General features: G+C 35.8%; 1 protein-coding gene across 1 annotated transcript in view; it reads right to left on the bottom strand.

The window, feature by feature from the left end:
- SPTBN5 (spectrin beta, non-erythrocytic 5) overlaps positions 1 to 18,427 on the bottom strand; it is a 106,779-nt gene that overhangs the window by 28,838 nt on the left and 59,514 nt on the right. The window contains exons 34-43 of the mRNA XM_087962040.1: positions 16,338 to 16,493; positions 10,309 to 10,500; positions 9,514 to 9,606; positions 8,340 to 8,458; positions 7,583 to 7,697; positions 6,695 to 6,808; positions 4,526 to 4,647; positions 2,863 to 3,029; positions 1,185 to 1,369; positions 207 to 284 (exon numbers count right to left, since the gene is read on the bottom strand). Of these exons, the coding sequence (XP_087818166.1) occupies positions 207 to 284; positions 1,185 to 1,369; positions 2,863 to 3,029; positions 4,526 to 4,647; positions 6,695 to 6,808; positions 7,583 to 7,697; positions 8,340 to 8,458; positions 9,514 to 9,606; positions 10,309 to 10,500; positions 16,338 to 16,493 (1,341 nt within the window). The remainder of the gene's footprint in view (positions 1 to 206; positions 285 to 1,184; positions 1,370 to 2,862; positions 3,030 to 4,525; positions 4,648 to 6,694; positions 6,809 to 7,582; positions 7,698 to 8,339; positions 8,459 to 9,513; positions 9,607 to 10,308; positions 10,501 to 16,337; positions 16,494 to 18,427) is intronic.

The raw sequence follows: 18,427 nt of genomic DNA, 5'->3' as shown, positions 1-18,427 counted from the left end.
TATGGCAGCAAAACTGGGTTGAATAATGATGTCACAGACCAGAAAATCCAATAATCTTGCCAAAAGGTACATGATAGAATGAGAAATTCAGTGGGACTGTGGTAGAAAAAAACCCTGAAAGTAAATATTGCAAAATGTTTTGTTCTGCACTTTTATTCTATGCCTATATTTTCCACTTTTGAATGTGAATAGTCTATTTCACTTACCCCCAAGTCTTTGTTTGTTAGGAAGGCCTCTTTGCTACTTAGCCAACTTTCACTCTCTTCCACATAACCAACAAAAATCTGTTTAGGAGAGAGAAAAAAAGCTTTGTCACTTCAATATAATTACATTTCAAAGTTCAATGGGGTTTAGTTGGAAATAAGAGTGCTTAGAATTGGACCCATATATGAACACTATAGTACAGTATATAAAAGCTGTCCATGGAGCCTTTGCAGTATTAACAAAGGAGAAATAGGTAGCTTCAGAATAGTGGTAGATAAGCGATTCCTTTGGGCAGTTTTGCCTTTTTTGAGTTTGCAAGATAGCATAAATATTGTAAATAGATTTTATCCACCAAGCCTGGTGGCTATCATTGTTCTACTCATTCGATCTACAGTCATCTTGTAATTATCCATATTTAAACAGGGTGGATATGATAGTCACAGAAAATGGTGATTAAATCAGTTCTCTCTAGTCTAAAAGATTAGTTCAGGTACATAACCCAACATTTTAACTTTTAACTAGGAACATCAGAAACTGAATCAAGAATTTCTGTATGTGTTATACTGCAGTTGTCCCCCTGATTCGTACACCATTTCAAAGAAAATGGGATCCTTAAACATACCTATTCTTTCAAGGTTTTCCCATATAGGGAGAGTAGATCAAAAGTTCCAGTTCCTGTTATTTAAAATTGAAATCATGCCATGATGCATTTAAGGAGAAATATCCCACTAAATCAAAATTATCCAAAAAAGATTGAGGCTGAGCTAAAGATCTGTTTTAGGATTCAAAAATTGTTTGAAAAGAAAATATATATAAATATACTTCTTCTCTTTGGAGAGGATTCTATGTTTAAAAAATAATCACAGCAACCACTGCTTGCTTTCATTTGCCATGCCGTAACTACCAACCAAAACCTTCCTGACAGTATTAACTCTTATTCTTGTGGGTTACTTCAGAATTATTTTTTATTTTTAATCTACCTGTAAGTCTCTGGCTTGATGTAATTTTAGACTTTGTTCTTCATAGGCCTGGATCATTTCATTTAATGCTTGTTGTAACTTGATGAGGGAATGATGGATCTCAGGAGCCGCATAATGGCCAGAATTGCCAAGTTTCTGACCGTAGTTGCTAAGAGCACCAAATCTTTCTCCTCGAGCTTCAATCTCTGCCTAAAAGATGTCAGACAGATTTATGGTAAATGTTTAAGCAGAATCAACATTTGAGTATTTTGGAAAACAAAAGTAGTAAGCAGAACTTGGTTTGGGAAAGAAGGAAGGTTTCAGAATTTGAAAAAAATATAAAGAATAAGTTACCCTCTCTTTCACCTTAGTAAAGACTAGTTTTTACCCTAATTAAATCTGGAAACATTTAGCTATAAATGAAACATGTTTTTAATTGCACATTATTAAGACAAACAGTGTTACCCATAATACCCAAAATTTCAATTTTCTTTTTGTGTTTACAGCAGATTTCATTATGCGAAGCACTTTTATGATTGTATTCTTGATGTTAATATTAGTAACATCAAATGTGTTTATTTAATTGATACCTTCCATCATTTCCAATTTATGAAAGAAGTGAAATAAGTGATTTTTAAAAATTATTTGACCCATTATCCCTTTTCCTAGCATTGAATCCCCACAAAACAAAAAAGACAAAAACCAGACTCTGCTATTTTACAGAAGCATCTTAGTGACAGCTGTCCCATGCTGGATGCATAACTCACAAATAAGCCATTATAAATTGTTCCATCATCTCCAGAATACACTCCATTTACCCTTACTGTAACAACCTATAAATTAAGCTCTGGATTCTATGAAGCATTCCAGATGTCTTTTTTAGTCTGCCAGTAAATTATATGACTCACTGGCCTTTTTTATGGTGTGGATTGTCCTCCTGCCCCCATCTTTTCTTCAAAAGAAAAACTTTTCCCCTCATCTTTAGATCTCTGAACAAATGAACTTCTGCACCTTTTCTCATTTCTGAGTGGAAACAGAAGACTTTCAGGATCTAGAATTATTCTTTTCTCCCTTTTCCTCCTGATACTTTGCATGTTGTTCATGGTGCTTTCAATGTCTCAAAGCATGTGTTAATACTATCAAACCCTAATATTCCTTCTTTTCTCCTTTCCTTTTCTATGGTTCAGAAGAATGTTTGTAGTACAAAGACAAACTTAGCATAATACCTCCAAATGTGCATATTCCAAGGGAGCCCCTCTATAACATGACCTCAGTAGGCTTAATAGCATCCACCCAGAGCAGGATATTTATTAGCTTCTTTTTTTCAACTATTGCTTGAGCATTTGGGCATTTGTAGGCCTCCTCAGAGGCAAAATTATTCAAACCAATAAGTACTTCCAAATTTAAAAGTTCTAGATTTGCAAAAAATGTGCTCATGTTTACACTGCTATGAATTTTAGCACAGTCCAAATAAAACTCAGATTTACAGACACAACAGACCACATCTGAGCTTAGAAAAGGATGCCCCAGCTCAAAAAGTAAGCACAGAAATAAGTAATGGGAATGTAATTACTTGGTGTGCATATTGCTACAACCAATGCTATTTCAGTTGTCAAATATTGAAATTGCTTGTTAAGTACTTTTTAAAGTAATGGAAACTGTTATAAAGATGGCAATGCTATACTGATATAATTCATACTTGCCTTTATTTCTTGATGCTCCTCTATCAGGATTTCTGCTTCAGCTAGACTTTTAGGAAGATCCCCAATTTCAATTTGACTTTTGATTTCGTGAATCCAATCTAGTAATTCCTTCAGTTCAGAGTTAAACTTCTGTAACTGGTAAGAAGCTAATAGCTTCTCACCCCTGTTGTACACAAAAAAACATAAACGTAATCGAAACTCTTACTAAATATAATCTACTGGAATAAAATTGAGTTTAATGAAAACAGAAAGATTGTAAATTGTTGTTTACTTATTTCAAGGGGGATGTAAGAATACATACTTAGACATGTTGGGCTTTTCACATTTCTAGTTTTCAAATCATATTTTTTTCCTTAATAACATTAAAGTCCCTAGAGAGAAGAACTCTATTATTGTACATGCCAATCGGATTCTGCTGCCAGAATTTGGTTAGATACCTTAAATTCACTTTCTTCCTCTATCCTCCGATTTATTTACTCACTTTCATCCCCCAAACAGGAACCAAACTAAGTGATCCAAAATAAGTAAAACTTTGAAATCTACCATATCAGGCTCCAAAGGAGAAGAAATGTACCTTTGTAGGATGGAATATTAATGCCAGGACTCCTAGTTCTATTCATTTGCATGAACCTAACATTTACAGAAGATGGAGGAACTTTGCTTCTTCACAAAGATTTCAGTCCTTTTCACAACCAGCAATAGCTTTTAGTAATCATCTGATGGATAATACGTTCTAAGAGCATTTATTAATCACATAGTGGCTGTAAGGTTGCCACATGAAGTTCTCTGGCACCAGATGGTTCTTAAGGTAAAGAATGGGTTACCTATTGAAATGTCATCTAGATCCTGCACTTAGCAGGGACTTGGACTAATTGACTTATAAGGTTCCTCTCAGCTTTGTAATTAAACACACCTATTCATATATTGTAGAATGTGTCTTTGGAGTCTAAATGTTGGAAGACTAGTTTGAATTTCCACTAAATAATGGCACAAAGCAGGACAAACTAAAGCACAGTACTGTATGTGAAATCTACAGATTGAAGATGTAATGTATGCAGAGGAGACAGGAGGAAGAGCCACATAGGTCTGACATAGGCCTAATAAACAAAATCTGAGTCCATAGGGCAGGGGTTGCAATAGAAAAGGCAGTTTTCCATGGACCCATAAGATGGCAATATTCTAAAGCAGAGGTGTCAAACTCACGACCCACGGCCCGGATGCGTCATTTGCTGGCCCCGCCCCAACCCCCACCCAGTTAGCAAAGGGGAAAAGTCCTGATATGTGACATGATGCCGCCATGAGTTTGACATCCCTGGTTTAAAGGAAGGGACATGGAACATGCCTATCAGAGGTGGTATTCAGCAGGTTCTGACCAGTTCTGGAGAATCGGTAGCGGAAATTTTGAGTAGTTCAGAGAACTGACAGATACCACTTCTGACTGGAGATTTTACAGTATCCTTCCCTTGCCACGCCCACCAAGCCACGCCCACAGAACCGGTAGTAAAAAAAATTGAATCCTACCACTGATGCCTATTTTATCTGCTCTAAAGGGGCATACAGATGGCCTCGGACAGAGATGGTCCCGCAGGTCACCTGATCTTATGCCATTTAGCATTTTAAAGGTAATAGCCAGCACCTAGAATTGCACCCTGAATTTACCTTTGTTTGGTCTGATTCTGCAATTGTAACCAGTGATTTCTCATTTCCTTCTGTTTTATAGTCAGTTTGCTACTTATAGTAGATGGATTCCTTTTAATTTGACATAGTTCTGGTTCCAGTGACTGAAAGAAAAACAGGCATTCTGTCTAGTTAACATGCTTTTCCTTCTGAAGCTGTTCCTAATTTACAAATCTATTATGTGTCAGGCTTTTCTTTTCATGGCAGTTCAAAAGGCTTATTGGAAGGAAAAAAGAGAGAGAACCAATTTAGTTTGTGCCCAGCCACATTTCCAGACAATCTTTGTAACCAAATCAGAGTAAGCACATACACCACTCAGTTCACACCTGGACAAACATATAATTTGATATTTATTTATTTATTAAACACCAGCCACTTATAAAAAAACCAATCAGGACAAAAAGCAGGCAAAGGTAGGGAGAAAGTAGAAGAAAGATATGATAGAAGATCAAAAGGGCAGAGAAACTTAATATCAACAATCTACATATCTCAATCTATAGATCAAAAAATCATTTCCAGAGTTAATGAAAAGTATATAAAGGATAAGTAGCATGGACTATCTCTTTCAGGGAATAGCCTTTCGTTATTCTTGATTTAATTCTTATGTACATCACAGCAGTAGAACAGATTAAAAGGGATTAAAAGGACATCGGATTATCCTTCCCCTATTTTGTACCATTAAAAGAAAAACAATTTTATGGACTAGGATGTATCCTATACAGATAAATTTTGGTTGACAGGTTACAGGCGTGGAACATCTGATTAGACAACTTGACAGGAAATTAAACTTGCTATTCAAGTCATCTGCCTACACTTGCCTAGCCCTGCCCTACCACAAGTTAAAAAGAACAATTGGTGGTTGTTGTTTTTCTACTGGTAGGTAGCACTTCATGGAATGGGAAAGGAAGTCATCAATAAGTTCCTTTAATTTGTCCTTTATTAAAACTGTGTGGGCAATACTGCTCACCATAGCCTATTACTGTGACAGAATTTGCTTTCCCAGCAAATCACTAGCTTCCCATGGTTGGCTGGCTTTGCCTTGGAGCTTTAAGGTCAGATAACAAGGTTCTTCCTGCTTGAATGTGATGTTCTTGCTATTCTTAAGAAATCTATTATTAGTTCTGCAACTGGTTTTGGTGCAGCAGGACAGCATGGGTCACCCAGTAACATTTAGAGTTCTCTGATGGGACCCAGTTTTGGAATAAATATAAACATGAGGATAAGTAAATATCTTTAAGCCACTCCACAAAGCAAAATGTAAAGGTAAGGACTTGCCTCAGCTATCCCCTCAGGAAAGCATGACTCTTGAAACAAGTAGTTATCAAAAGGAACTTTTACTGAGAGAAAGTGATTGCAGAGAAGTCAGGCAGAATCTGAAGTTCTCACACAAAGAGTTAAGCTATTCTTCCCCTTTCAAAACCCCACCCCTTCACCAGTCCACCAGTAGCCAATACAGGTCCGAAAAGGTGTTTTGAGAACTCTGAGGTGTAAGCTTTATAGCAGTTCATCCTCAGAATGCAGCAACCTTGGTGTCAGACTAGAACCAGTTGGGAGGAAGTCCATCAATTCTCTGAGATAGATAGTCCCCTTCCCTATATCTCATGTGGTTACAGCAAAAGCAAAAGCATGCATGGAAGCAACCCCGATAGCCTCCTCTCCCCTCCATCAGAATGACAGTGTCCCAAAGGGGGACCTGACAGTAAAGTTTGAATGATGGGGACACCTTGATTTACCAAGTTAACTACACATCTATGTTGAAAATACAAGCACAATAAAACTGGCATTCTTTGGACTCAGTATAGAAATATTCTGGTCATCCAAAAAGAAAAGTAGTCACACTCATCCCTGAAAGTGAATAACTATAATAAAACGCAATTTATTTCGTTATTTAAAGAAAATCATCATTCCACTATTCTATTCTTAAGGTTTCAAACACAGAATCTAAATACGGTATGCTTGTATTCATACTACTCTGATTCCCTATCAAAAACTGCAGAATAAATCAAACTTCTGAAAAGAACCAAGTTTTAGGATTGAGATGATAGAAATGAGATTACTACACAATTCTAAATAGTTTGTATGCAGGGCAAATTTCCATGATTTATGTTCCTATTATTTGCAATTATATTTCAAGTATTAATTATGTTTTACCTCCATCTTGGATTGAATGATGCCAATTTCTCTCTCCATTTCATCATGCTTCCGAAGTAGATTTTCTACACTTTCAATATCTTTTCCATAATCCAATGCTTGTATCAGTGAACTCTGAGGAACACAAAAAATGAAGAAAAGATGATAACTTGATTCTTTACAAAATTGCATCTTTGAATATTTTCATCCTTTTGATATTTCTAACTTAAACTTTATATCTTTATATAATACTACTAGAAGAATTTATGAGATACCTATAGAACAAATTTTTAGGCACTGAGTAATCACTTGATAGATTGATAAAAAAAATCCCAAACCCAGTCTAAACATTTGGCTGACTGTACCACCAACTGTAATAATTTTGTCTTTGAGGGCTCTCAGTTATCTACCCCTGATTTAAGTAAAATTAGAATTTTGCTAACCTGAAAAATCAATCCATCTCCACCCTCAAGTTCAATCCATTTTCTATCAAAATTAAATCTTTTCATGCATATTTGTTTTTATTTATTAATTATTCAGGAACTGCTGAATGAAACTGATTCTAATAGTAAAATATTAAAAACCATTTGAGTAATTTTCTTTTTATAGGACTAAAAATACTGAAATTATCAAGTTTAATAAAGCTGATACATATGAAAAAAAATTAATATGCCTAATTGTATTAGCATTTTCAGAGTATTTCACAAAAAGCTCTTAAAATAAAGAAGAGACAAGGGAGCAAGTACTTTTTGTTCAGGAACGTTTTTCTGACTCTCTCTTTTCTTTATACCTCTAATTGTCGAAATTCCATCTTGACATTTTATTACTATTTGGTTTTCTGAAATGTTATCCACTCTGGAGAACTTGTCAAGATAAAAAAGCACCTTTAAAAATAATAAAATAAATCACCTTTTCACCAATTCTCTCTGTGATGTCATTAATTTCTCTAATCAAGGCATGGATCTGCAGAGCTTCTTCCAACTTCCTCTTATATGTTTTAAGATCACCATGGAAACTGTTCCACCTGTCATTGAAACATTTCATTTTATTTGAGAAGATCAAATATATCGAATATGGGATTATAGCAATAAAAATATTTGAGTTTATGATTCCCACCGGCTCAACTTTATTTATCTATATGTCTAAGCAAGCACAAACAAAATGACATCACAAAGTGATTAATGTACAAGACTGGATCTGATTGAGTAGCAATAAAAGGGCTGTTCCCCCAACAGTACTGACTTCCCTTCTGCTGATTAGTGTTTTCTGTCACCAGAGGGATTTTAATCAGACAGTACCAAGTTAATTGAAATAATTCTTATTTCACAATTATACTTTATGTGGGTTGAGTAGCTTGAGGTTACATTGACATTTATTCCTAACTAGAAGATTGCCATTGCCTTAGCAATTTTGATTTCAATGACATTTATGATAAAAATTCTTAACAACTGTTGGGAATGAAATTCAAATAGTTCAAGGTCACTCCCTCTTTACTCTTACACACCCATTATGACAATTCAATTATACTTGAAGATGATATATGAAAGAAGAGCAGCCTTTCCCATGTAAACATCAACACAGGAATGCCAGTGTTTCTGTCTGGCTCTAGTCAGTTTTGATTGAACATTTTCCTCTTTGTTTGGATCAGTAGAATTTATCCACACACTTTTCATTCAGCTGTTCTTGGCGTTGGCATATTATTTTCATCTCTTCATCATTCTGCCTCTTCAATCGCAGAGCGAGAGCATTGATGTCTTTGATGTGTGCATCATCCACTGTTACCCCCTATAAGACAAAAGTCAAAGAGAAAATAGATAATAAAGCAAAATTTTAATTTTCTCTTCTCTCCTCTCCTTCCTTCTAGGATGCTAAGTCTTACATCTGTGTATGTATGTTAAACCTAACTACAAGTTCCTATTGGGTATCTGCATTTCTCAACATTTACTATCTCTCTGGCTTCCTGGAAGGAACATCCTTAAAATTGGCATTTTTATCTGTCTGTCACCATTTTTTTTCTATAATTCTTTGCCGTGAAAAAGGGTAGAAATGGAAACAAAAATGTGAAGGAGTTTTCTTCAGTATATAAAATGCAGGTAATTTTCAACTTACAATAGTTATAAAACTTACAAAACTTTGCATTTTGATAGTGTGAGTCCTATAACTCCACTTCATTCAGTTGTTGACTGTAGTCCTTGACTTACAACAGTACATTTAGTGACTGTTCAAAGTTACAACAGCTCTGAAAAAGTGACTAATTTGTGATCATTTTTCACACTTACAACTGTTGCAACATCCCTATGGTCACATGATCAAATTTCAGACACTTGGCAACTGACTCATATTTATGATAGTTGCAATGTTCCAAGGTCATGTGATCACCTTTGGTGACCTTCTGACAAGCAAAGTTAATGGGAAAGCCAGATTCAGTTAACAACCATGTTACTAACTTAATAACTGTTGTGATTCACTTAATAACTGTGGCAAGTTATTGGGTGTGTTTGTATGTATATGTAAATATGAGAGAGGGAGAGAGAGAGAGAGAGAGAATTATTTGCACCAAGACAAATACCTTGTGTGTCTAATCACACTTGGCCAATAAAGAATTCTATTCTACAAGGATAAAATATGAGAAGAAATGCTGTGCGTACCATTTTGAAGTCTCTTCTTGGTATAATGTAATTCAGGGAAACTCTAGCATTCATATGGCAAATTAGAAGGCCAACAATTTAAAAACCTAACAATTTTGATGTCACACTAACTTTCATCAATCAAATTATTCTGAACTACCATTGTCCTGACCTGCTATGTATTATTTAGCTAGCAGAAATAATATGACTTACCTCTGACATTCCTCGGAATTCTTTTAATTTTTTCAAAAGCTGAAGGCAGTGTTCGTAGTCATTCCCCACATCACCAATATTAACCATAACTACCTGGTGAGCAACACCAATACCATTAGGAGTCCATTAAAACACAACTAAATCTTCAATGTATATCTAGTTTTTTTTTCTTCTGGAATTCAAGTTTATTTTTGGAGTGACAGCCAAAATGACTGGAAAATGTGCTTGATGAAGAAAAAAGTTTCATGATAGCATTAAGGTTTCTCTTGACTTTTGGGGAATATTAAATATTTTTAGAAATATTAAATATTTGTTCCCAATTATGTAACACTAGAGTCCAATAAATTCCCACGTACAGTCCATACAATTATGTAACAGTTTTTTTTAATGCAAAATAAACTTTCTAAAATACCCATATAAAATGAATGGCAATTGCTTAACAGAAGAGTCTTAATACATTTTGGAACAAGAAATCCCCTTCCCCTTGATGATCATCAAGTTAATGGCTGGAAGATGTACATTTTGTACTCTTTTGAATATTGCTTTTAAGGATAAATTTCTAGTACATAACAAACTAATATTCTAGAAGGGGAGCCATGCATATAGAACACAGCAGAAGCCTCTGTATAATACAGGCTTGATTTATATCCACATATTTGAAAACAGAAAAACACTTCAGGCATTTTTTCAAAATAAAACAAAAGCGTATATTTTCTGCTACAATTACCATTTTACAAACGTTTCAGCTATAGAAGTGTTTTCTAAACTGAAACAGTGGTCTGCAAATTCACTAACCTTGTCCCTGATCCAAGCCTCTGCGTGATTGACTTTTTGTAGAAATTCAAGAAAATCCCTGCTCTCCTCAAGCATTTTTCCATGAGCAGCAACAGCCTGATTCAACATTTCCCACTGTTCTTGGAGCAAGTACATCTTTTGGCAGATCTCTTCCGATTGAGGAATATTATGATGTTGAAGAGCTTCTCCTCTCTTTAAATAGTTAAGAGAGAATTCTTAATAAGAAGATTGCAATATTTCTATGCTATTTCTAACACAACTCAGTTCTAAAAGATTGGAAAGCCAGTGGTAAAAGTTAAACACATAGTATACTTAAGTTTGGTTCCAGGGTATCTGATCCAAATTTCTATCCAGCAGAGATAGAGGGATTGACTGATTTGACATGTAAATTATTCAAGATATGAGAGAGAAGTACAAAGATTCTGTTAGGAATATATCACCTAAAAGCTATTTGGGTTAGAAATATATAAACCAGGATAAACATTTTAAAACTGTAACTTTAAGAAAATGCAAAACTGTAATTAGGTGTGGTTTTTCAAATGGCCATAAGATGGAGCCAGAAACCTGGGTTGTCTTAGTCTGAGTCTCAGAAGAGAGTGTGAGTATATCTCTGTTTCCTTCTGTTGGAAAGTATTGCCATTCCTCCATTTTTCCTAATTGACTGATATTACTGGATTTGATGTAAGTCTGATACTGAACTGTTTTTGACACTGGAATTTGATATTTGGATTATTCCTGGATTGAAAAACTGACTGATTTACCTGTGAATGACTTTGGATTGCTTATTTTGGACTTTGCTTAAACCTTTCTGGAAGTAAAAACTTACATTTACTGTACAGTGTATCTGTGTGCTCTGTGTGTATTATTCCAACACTACTCTCTATACGTCTCCCTGTATGTACTCATTCTCCTAACGGGGAATTACCTCAACACTGGTTATGGCCCAGACCATACCAGGCTCAGATAACTGAGAGTTGGTGTGAATGCACAGTACTGTATACAGATAGCTGTTTACTGTTTAATTGTGGGTTATTATCCTGGAAAAGATGGCACAAGTCACTTCAACAAGTCTATCACCGATAACCCGGTTGGATGGAACAAACTATGTTTCCTGGTCTATGAAGTGCAGTCTACTTCTGCATAAAGAAGGTTTATGGAATGTAGTTCAAGACCCACCGGATGTAAATGCTTGGGATCCAGCTAATGAGGACAATGCCAAGAAGCTTGCTGACTTTAAACAGAACAATGAATGAGCTCTTTGTATAATTGGACTAACACTGAGTGACCAGCAGCTAGTCCATATTCATGGAGAAGAGTCTGCTGCTAGGTGTTGGGAGAATTTGAAGAGGATTTATGTTCGTGACAGTGTAGGTGCACACATACATCTTACACGTAAACTGTTTAGAGCACGTCTTCTAAAAGGTGGAGATATGTTAGCTCATTTAAACTTCATGAAAAGAACTTTTCAAGAGCTACATGAAAAAGAACTGATATTTTCAGAGCTGCATCAAGTTTACATCATTCTTTCCTCATTGGATGAAAGATGTGATGATTATATATCTTCACTGGAAGTCCTGCCCAGGGATAAACTGACATTGACTGACATAACTGGAAGATTGTTAGAAGAAGCAAGAAGACGGCTGGATAGGGACCAACTGAGGAAGGAACAACCACAAGAAGAAAATTTGTCTTCAACTGCCTATACTGTTAGGAAATGTTTTTCTTGTGGGGCTAGGGTACATATAGCTAAATTCTGTAAGAAGGGAAAACAACAGAATACTGGCAAACACCAGAAGGCCAAGAAGAATGTTAGTTTAGCTATGTCTAGCAATTCAACTGTAAACCATGATTTGTGGGTTGTTGATAGTGGAGCATCACAATGCATTACTAAAGATAGAAAAAGGTTTGTAAAGATGTCCACAAGTAAACAACATGTATCATTGGCAAATGGATGGAAGATGAACGCATCAGGTGAAGGTACTGCATATTGTCCTTGTATAAATGAACATTTAACTATGTTATATGTACCTAAACTAAAATTTAATTTGCTATCAGTAAGGGCTTTAGTTAATATTGGTTATGTAGTAACCTTTAGGGGAGATAACTGTATAATAGAGAAAGAGGCTAAAAGTGTTACTGCTACATTAGAGAATGATTTATATGATGATCAGTTGAAGATGGCTAACTCAGTTTACAACAATGTTAAGCCACATGATGAATGTATACATTTACTGCATAGACGTCTAGGGCACATTAATTTCAAAATGCTCAAACAAACTGTTGAATTGTCAGAGGGAGTAAAATTGAAACCCTGTAGCAAGTATTTAAACTGTAATGCTTGTAGCCAAGATAAGAGTAAGGTTATTCCAGCAAACAGACTAAATTTAACTATGTTATATGTACCTAAACTAAACTAAAATTTAATTTGCTATCAGTAAGGGCTTTAGTTAATATTGGTTATGTAGTAACCTTTAGGGGAGATAACTGTATAATAGAGAATAGGTTTAAGACCAAAGAACCTTTAGAGGTTGTGTTTGCTGACATAATTGGTCCTAAGAAACCAAGTTTAGGAGGTGCCTGTTATATTTTGAGTATTATGGACCATTACTCACGATATGGTTTCTGCTATCTTATGAAAAACAAAACAGAAACATTCCAACATTTCTTTAACTGGCTAAGGTTTGCTGAGAGAAAAATGAAAAGTAAAGTAATTACTTTAGTAACTGATAATGGGACTGAGTTTGTTAACAAAAGATTCCAAACTATGCTGAAATTGGCTGGTGTTGAGCATAAACGTTCTGCACCTTACAGACCACAACATAACTCGTTTATAGAACGAAGAGGGCAAACATTACAAGCCATGGCTCGCGCTATGTTATCTGACTCAGGTTTACCTGAAACATTGTGGGGTGAAGCCATAATGTGTAGGAGCCATGTTTTAAACAATGTAGTAAATACAACAACTGGAGAATTGCCATTCACTCGTTGGCATGGCAGAAAACCAAATTTAGGTTACCTACACACATTTGGAGCTCCAGCATGGGTGTATATTCCCTCACAAGTAAGACTGAAAGGGCAACACAGAGCTAAGAAATTATTTTTTGTGGGTTATGTGGCCAACCATAGATCATTTAGATTTTGGGATCAAGGCACAGCTCATGTTTATTGCAGTGCTAATGCAAAATTTCTTGAGCACGTTGGGTGGGATAAACTGGAACAGGAATCCAGCAATGATATTATTATTGACACCCAAATAGTCCCTAAAGATAAAATCAGTAAACCCCAAATAGCATTAAAGAGGAAGAACAGGAGGAAGTAGTAGAACAGGCACAGGAAGAAATAGAAGAACAGGAGCAGGTGGCACAGGAAAGTCCACCAGTAAGCCCTGTATTACCAAGACGTTCAACCCGAGTAACACGACCACCTGATAGATATTAGGCTAGTGTTGTATGCCAAGTGAATACAGTTCCAAGTAACTATAGTGAACTAAAACTGTATCCTGCTAAGGATCAGGCTGCTTGGCAGAAAGCAATGGATAAGGAACTGGAATCATTAAAAAGACTGGAGGTATACGAAAATGTTAAGTTACCACCAGGTAAACATGCCATAGGATGTAAATGGATATATAAGCTAAAGACAGGTGTAGATGGGACTGTTACCCATAAAGCCAGGTTAGTAGCACAAAGGTTTAATCAGACAGCAAATGACTACGATGAGGTGTTTGCATCTAGTCTGAAGGCTACTACAGTAAGGGCAGCATTAGTGTGGGCAGCTAAGGAGAAATACATTGTAAATCATTTGGATGTAGAGAAGGCATATCTGCATGCACCGTTGCAACACACTATATATTTAAAGAAACCTTTAGGTCTCAAAAATGATAATACTGATAATAATGATTGCTGGAAATTGAAAAAGAGTCTTTATGGTTTGAAGCAATCAGGATATGAGTGGAACCAATGTATAGTTAAAGAATTAACTAAAATAGGTTTTGTAGCTGGCATGGCTGATCCATGTTTGTTTAAAAGAGAAATTAATGGTATAATTTCATTATTGCTATTATTTACTGATGACATAGCATTAATCACCAAAACTGAACAAGAAGCTACTGAGATAATTTCACTATTGGAAAATAAATTTAAGATAAAACAGTTAGGAGAAATCAAACAATATCTTGGTTTAAAGATAGATAGAACTAGGGGAGGATACAAGATCTCACAGGCAGAAAAAATTAACCAATTACTAAAAAGTTATAAAATGGAACTTTGTAAGCCGGCTAAAACACCAATGAGCCAGGAGTTTAGCCATAGTGATGTTCAAAGTCCTGTTTTTGATAAGAATATTTATCAGTCTTTGATTGTTAGTTTATCTTATCTCAGTAATTGGTCAAAAGGCCAGATATTGCATACAGTGTTAATCAATTAGCGAGATTTAACGCTCAGCCCACTGAAAGGCACTGGCAAGCTGCTAAACGTGTGTTAAGATATCTAAAACAAACAATGCATTATGCATTGTATTTGGAGCCTAAAGATGAACTGAATTTAACTGCATATGCTGCTGCAAGTTTTGTTACAGACATAAATACACAAAAATCTACATCGGGTACTGCTGCATTATTGGGAAAAGCATTGATTGGATGGAGATATATTAGACAGAAACATCTAAGCTTGTCAACAATGGAGGCTGAATTCTCATGTTTGTTTTTATTATGTACAGATTTAGTTTTGTATAAGCAATTATTAATTGATATGGGAATTGATGTAAAAGATCCTATTGTTGTTTACGAAGATAACCAATCAGCAATACAGATGGCTTCAAATATTGCTGTTAAAACAAGAACGAAACACACAGATTTAAGATATTTAAATGTGAGACAATGTGTGCAAAGTAAGATGATTAAGCTAGAATACTGTATGTCAGAAAACAATATAGCAGATCATTTTACAAAGGCCCAAGGCTCTATAAAGCATAAGGCTAGCTGTGAAGATTATGGACTTAGAATGTAAGGTTGTATATATTATCTTACCCAAAAGGGGAGAATGTTAGGAATATATCACTTAACAGCTATTTGGGTTAGAAATATATAAACCAGGATAAACATTTTAAAACTGTAACTTTAAGAAAATGCAAATGTAATTAGGTGTGGTTTTTCAAATGGCCATAAGATGGAGCCAGAAACCTGGATTGTCTTAGTCTGAGTCTCAGAAGAGAGTGCGAGTGTATCTCTGTTTCCTTCTGTTTGGAAAGTATTGCCGTTCTTCCATTTTTCCTAATTGACTGATATTACTGGATTTGATGTAAGTCTGTTACTGAACTGTTTTTGACACTGGAATTTGATATTTGGATTATCCCTGGATTGAAAAACTGACTGATTTACCTGTGAATGACTTTGGATTGCTTATTTTGGACTTTGCTTAAACCTTTCTGGAAGTAAAAACTTACATTTACTGTACAGTGTATCTGTGTGCTCTGTGTGTATTATTCCAACACTACTCTCTATACGTCTCCCTGTATGCACTCATTCTCCTAACGGGGAATTACCTCAACAGATTACACCTATCTAACATTTTCTACCTGTCAGAGGGCAGCCAAGATATACATACATACATACATACATACATACATACATACATACATACATATATATATATATATATATATATATATATATATATGTCAATTGCTTACAAGATAATAGGTATAAGTATAAATATGAGTAAGAATACAGGAAATCGGTACGAATAAATGGAGGCAATAGGACAGGGACGGTAGGCACGATGGTGCACTTATGCATGCCCCTTAATTGATGTGAGACATCAATATATTTAAGGCTGTATATTCCTGATTCTTACTGAGATTTTCTAACAATTGCAATACAGATTGATCTGCTTAATGAAGCTAAGCTGGAAAACATTTGACCATTTTTTATCCAACTTTGGTATGCATTTTATCTATCCATGGTTTGACTTCATACTACAGAAGAATCTCACACAGGATCCAAAAAACCCAAAGCGTAAGCTGTCGATACTTGCCATTTTAACAGTTGCAATCATATCTTTATGAGCCAGAATCTCTGCCTCAAAGACTTGATGTTTCTGAAGAAGCTTCATTTTGTCACATGACTTGTTGAAGTTTTGAAAAGAAGGAACCTTCATCATCTGCATACGTTCATCAATCCAATCCTCGGCCTGTCGCCAAAGGAGCAACACGATTATCGCCGCATGTAAGGCTAAGAATAGTATATGCAAATCTGATAAGATCAGATTTCCTTTCAGTTCTATTCAGGTTCTATTCAGTCCAAAATGTGACCTGAATTTCGAATTTGAAGCTTTGCTAAAGATGTGTGTCTCTTGCAAAATTATTGAATCTGTAAGCTAGTTTGCCATTTCAAAGATGTGTCACGAAATGTCACATGACGGCAACATGACGCTGTGAGTTTTGAAATAAAGCTGCAAACAAAAGCTTTGCTCTGCCCTTTAACTCTCTACATGAAAAGCGATCAGACTTAAATTAATGCAGTGTAACTTTTTTTTGCAAGACTTGAGATCCACTATGAAGAGCCAAGTGGAAGTTAATAGTTGCAACATTCCTTCAGGTTTTACTATAATAGCTGGCTCTCTTGAAGAACTGAGTCAGGCCAAGAAATACTGATAAAATGAAGGCTATCAGCTGGTTGATAAAGAAATACCTTGGATTTCTTCCAAATGTAGAGGAATGAGATATAATAATAGCTCTCTAGCACTCATATAATATGTGCTTTCCCAGTCTTATGCTCTTCAGATGAATTGAGTTGTACTGCTGTAAGTCATAGACCATATACTTAGCCACAGTGGCTACAAATTTTGGTTTAGAGGCTAATCAAAGTACATCTAGAGGGCACTAGGTTGGGAAAAGCTGCTGTAGCATTTAAATGTTGCATTATATTCCGTTTATGTTTAAATGTATATAGGAAAACATTGAATGTGAAAACCATGTTCTAAAGCACAGAGCTTCAGAATTATAATAATATATAATAGCTCTTTTGTCTATGCCTATGGAGATTCTCAGTCATCTAGGTCATGATTGTCCCAAAGGTACTTTTTCAAGAGGACTTTCTGGTCAACAGCTCTTTTGATTTTCTTTCTTTAAAAGATGTAAGAAAAATAAAAAACTCAAAAAGAAGTGGGAAAACACAAGAGGGTCAGAAGAGGGCCAGGGGACTACAGGTGTCTTGGTGGGATGGGCAAGTGTGGGGATTAGACTGACAAAAGCAGTGTTGTAATGCTGCAGGCATGGTCCAAAAGGCTGAAGTTGGTGGTGTGATGTCACAATATCGCTTTTGTCATTCTGCTGCAAGCAGCAAGATCCCATGGATATCACTATAGATGACAGTGTCTGATCTTCTTCAGAATTACCTCTTTTGGAAATGGATATAGTGATTACTTCCAAATGATGTTTTAATTATTCTGCCTCAATTATTTGCGTAGTAAAATGCTTATTTTGATTACTATGCTGCAGCAATTAACCATTAAAGGCAGTCTTCATTTACTGACTGCTCATTCAGTGACCATTCAAAGTCATGACAAACATGAATGAACAAAATGTATCATCGTTTCTCAAACTTGAGCTATCTCAGCATTCCATGGTCGTCTGGTTACCATTTGCAACCTTCACAGCCAGCTTCTAATAAGCAAAGTCAACGAGGAAACAGCAGGAAATCACAGATTTAATTTTAATCACCACGAGTGATTTACTTCATGATTGTGGCTGGAACTGACATCTAAATCGGGGACAGTCATGTGATGTTTCATTCATCGCATCATTTAATGGCAGAATTACTGGTTCCAACTGCAATCAGTAAATGGGGCCTACTCAGTGGTGGGATTCAATTTTTTTTACTACCGGTTATGTGAGCGTGGCTTGGCGGGTGTGGCAGGGGAAGGATACTGTAAAATCTCCAGTCACAGGTGGGATTTGCCGGTTCTCCGAACTACTCAAATTTTCCGCTACCAGTTCCTCAGAACTAGTCAGAACCTGCTGAATACCACCTCTGGGCCTACCCATTTAGGCCATCTAAATGGAGAGTGAGACAGCAACCTCTTAATGTCTGAAAAGAGGATGGAAGTTTTTATTTCCAAGATAA

Source organism: Notechis scutatus, chromosome 1 (assembly GCF_049901735.1).
Source record: "Notechis scutatus isolate UNSWTSFEM ecotype Mainland chromosome 1, rNotScu1.2, whole genome shotgun sequence".
Classification (NCBI taxonomy): domain Eukaryota; kingdom Metazoa; phylum Chordata; class Lepidosauria; order Squamata; family Elapidae; genus Notechis; species Notechis scutatus.
This window is presented reverse-complemented; position numbering and strand designations above follow the sequence as displayed.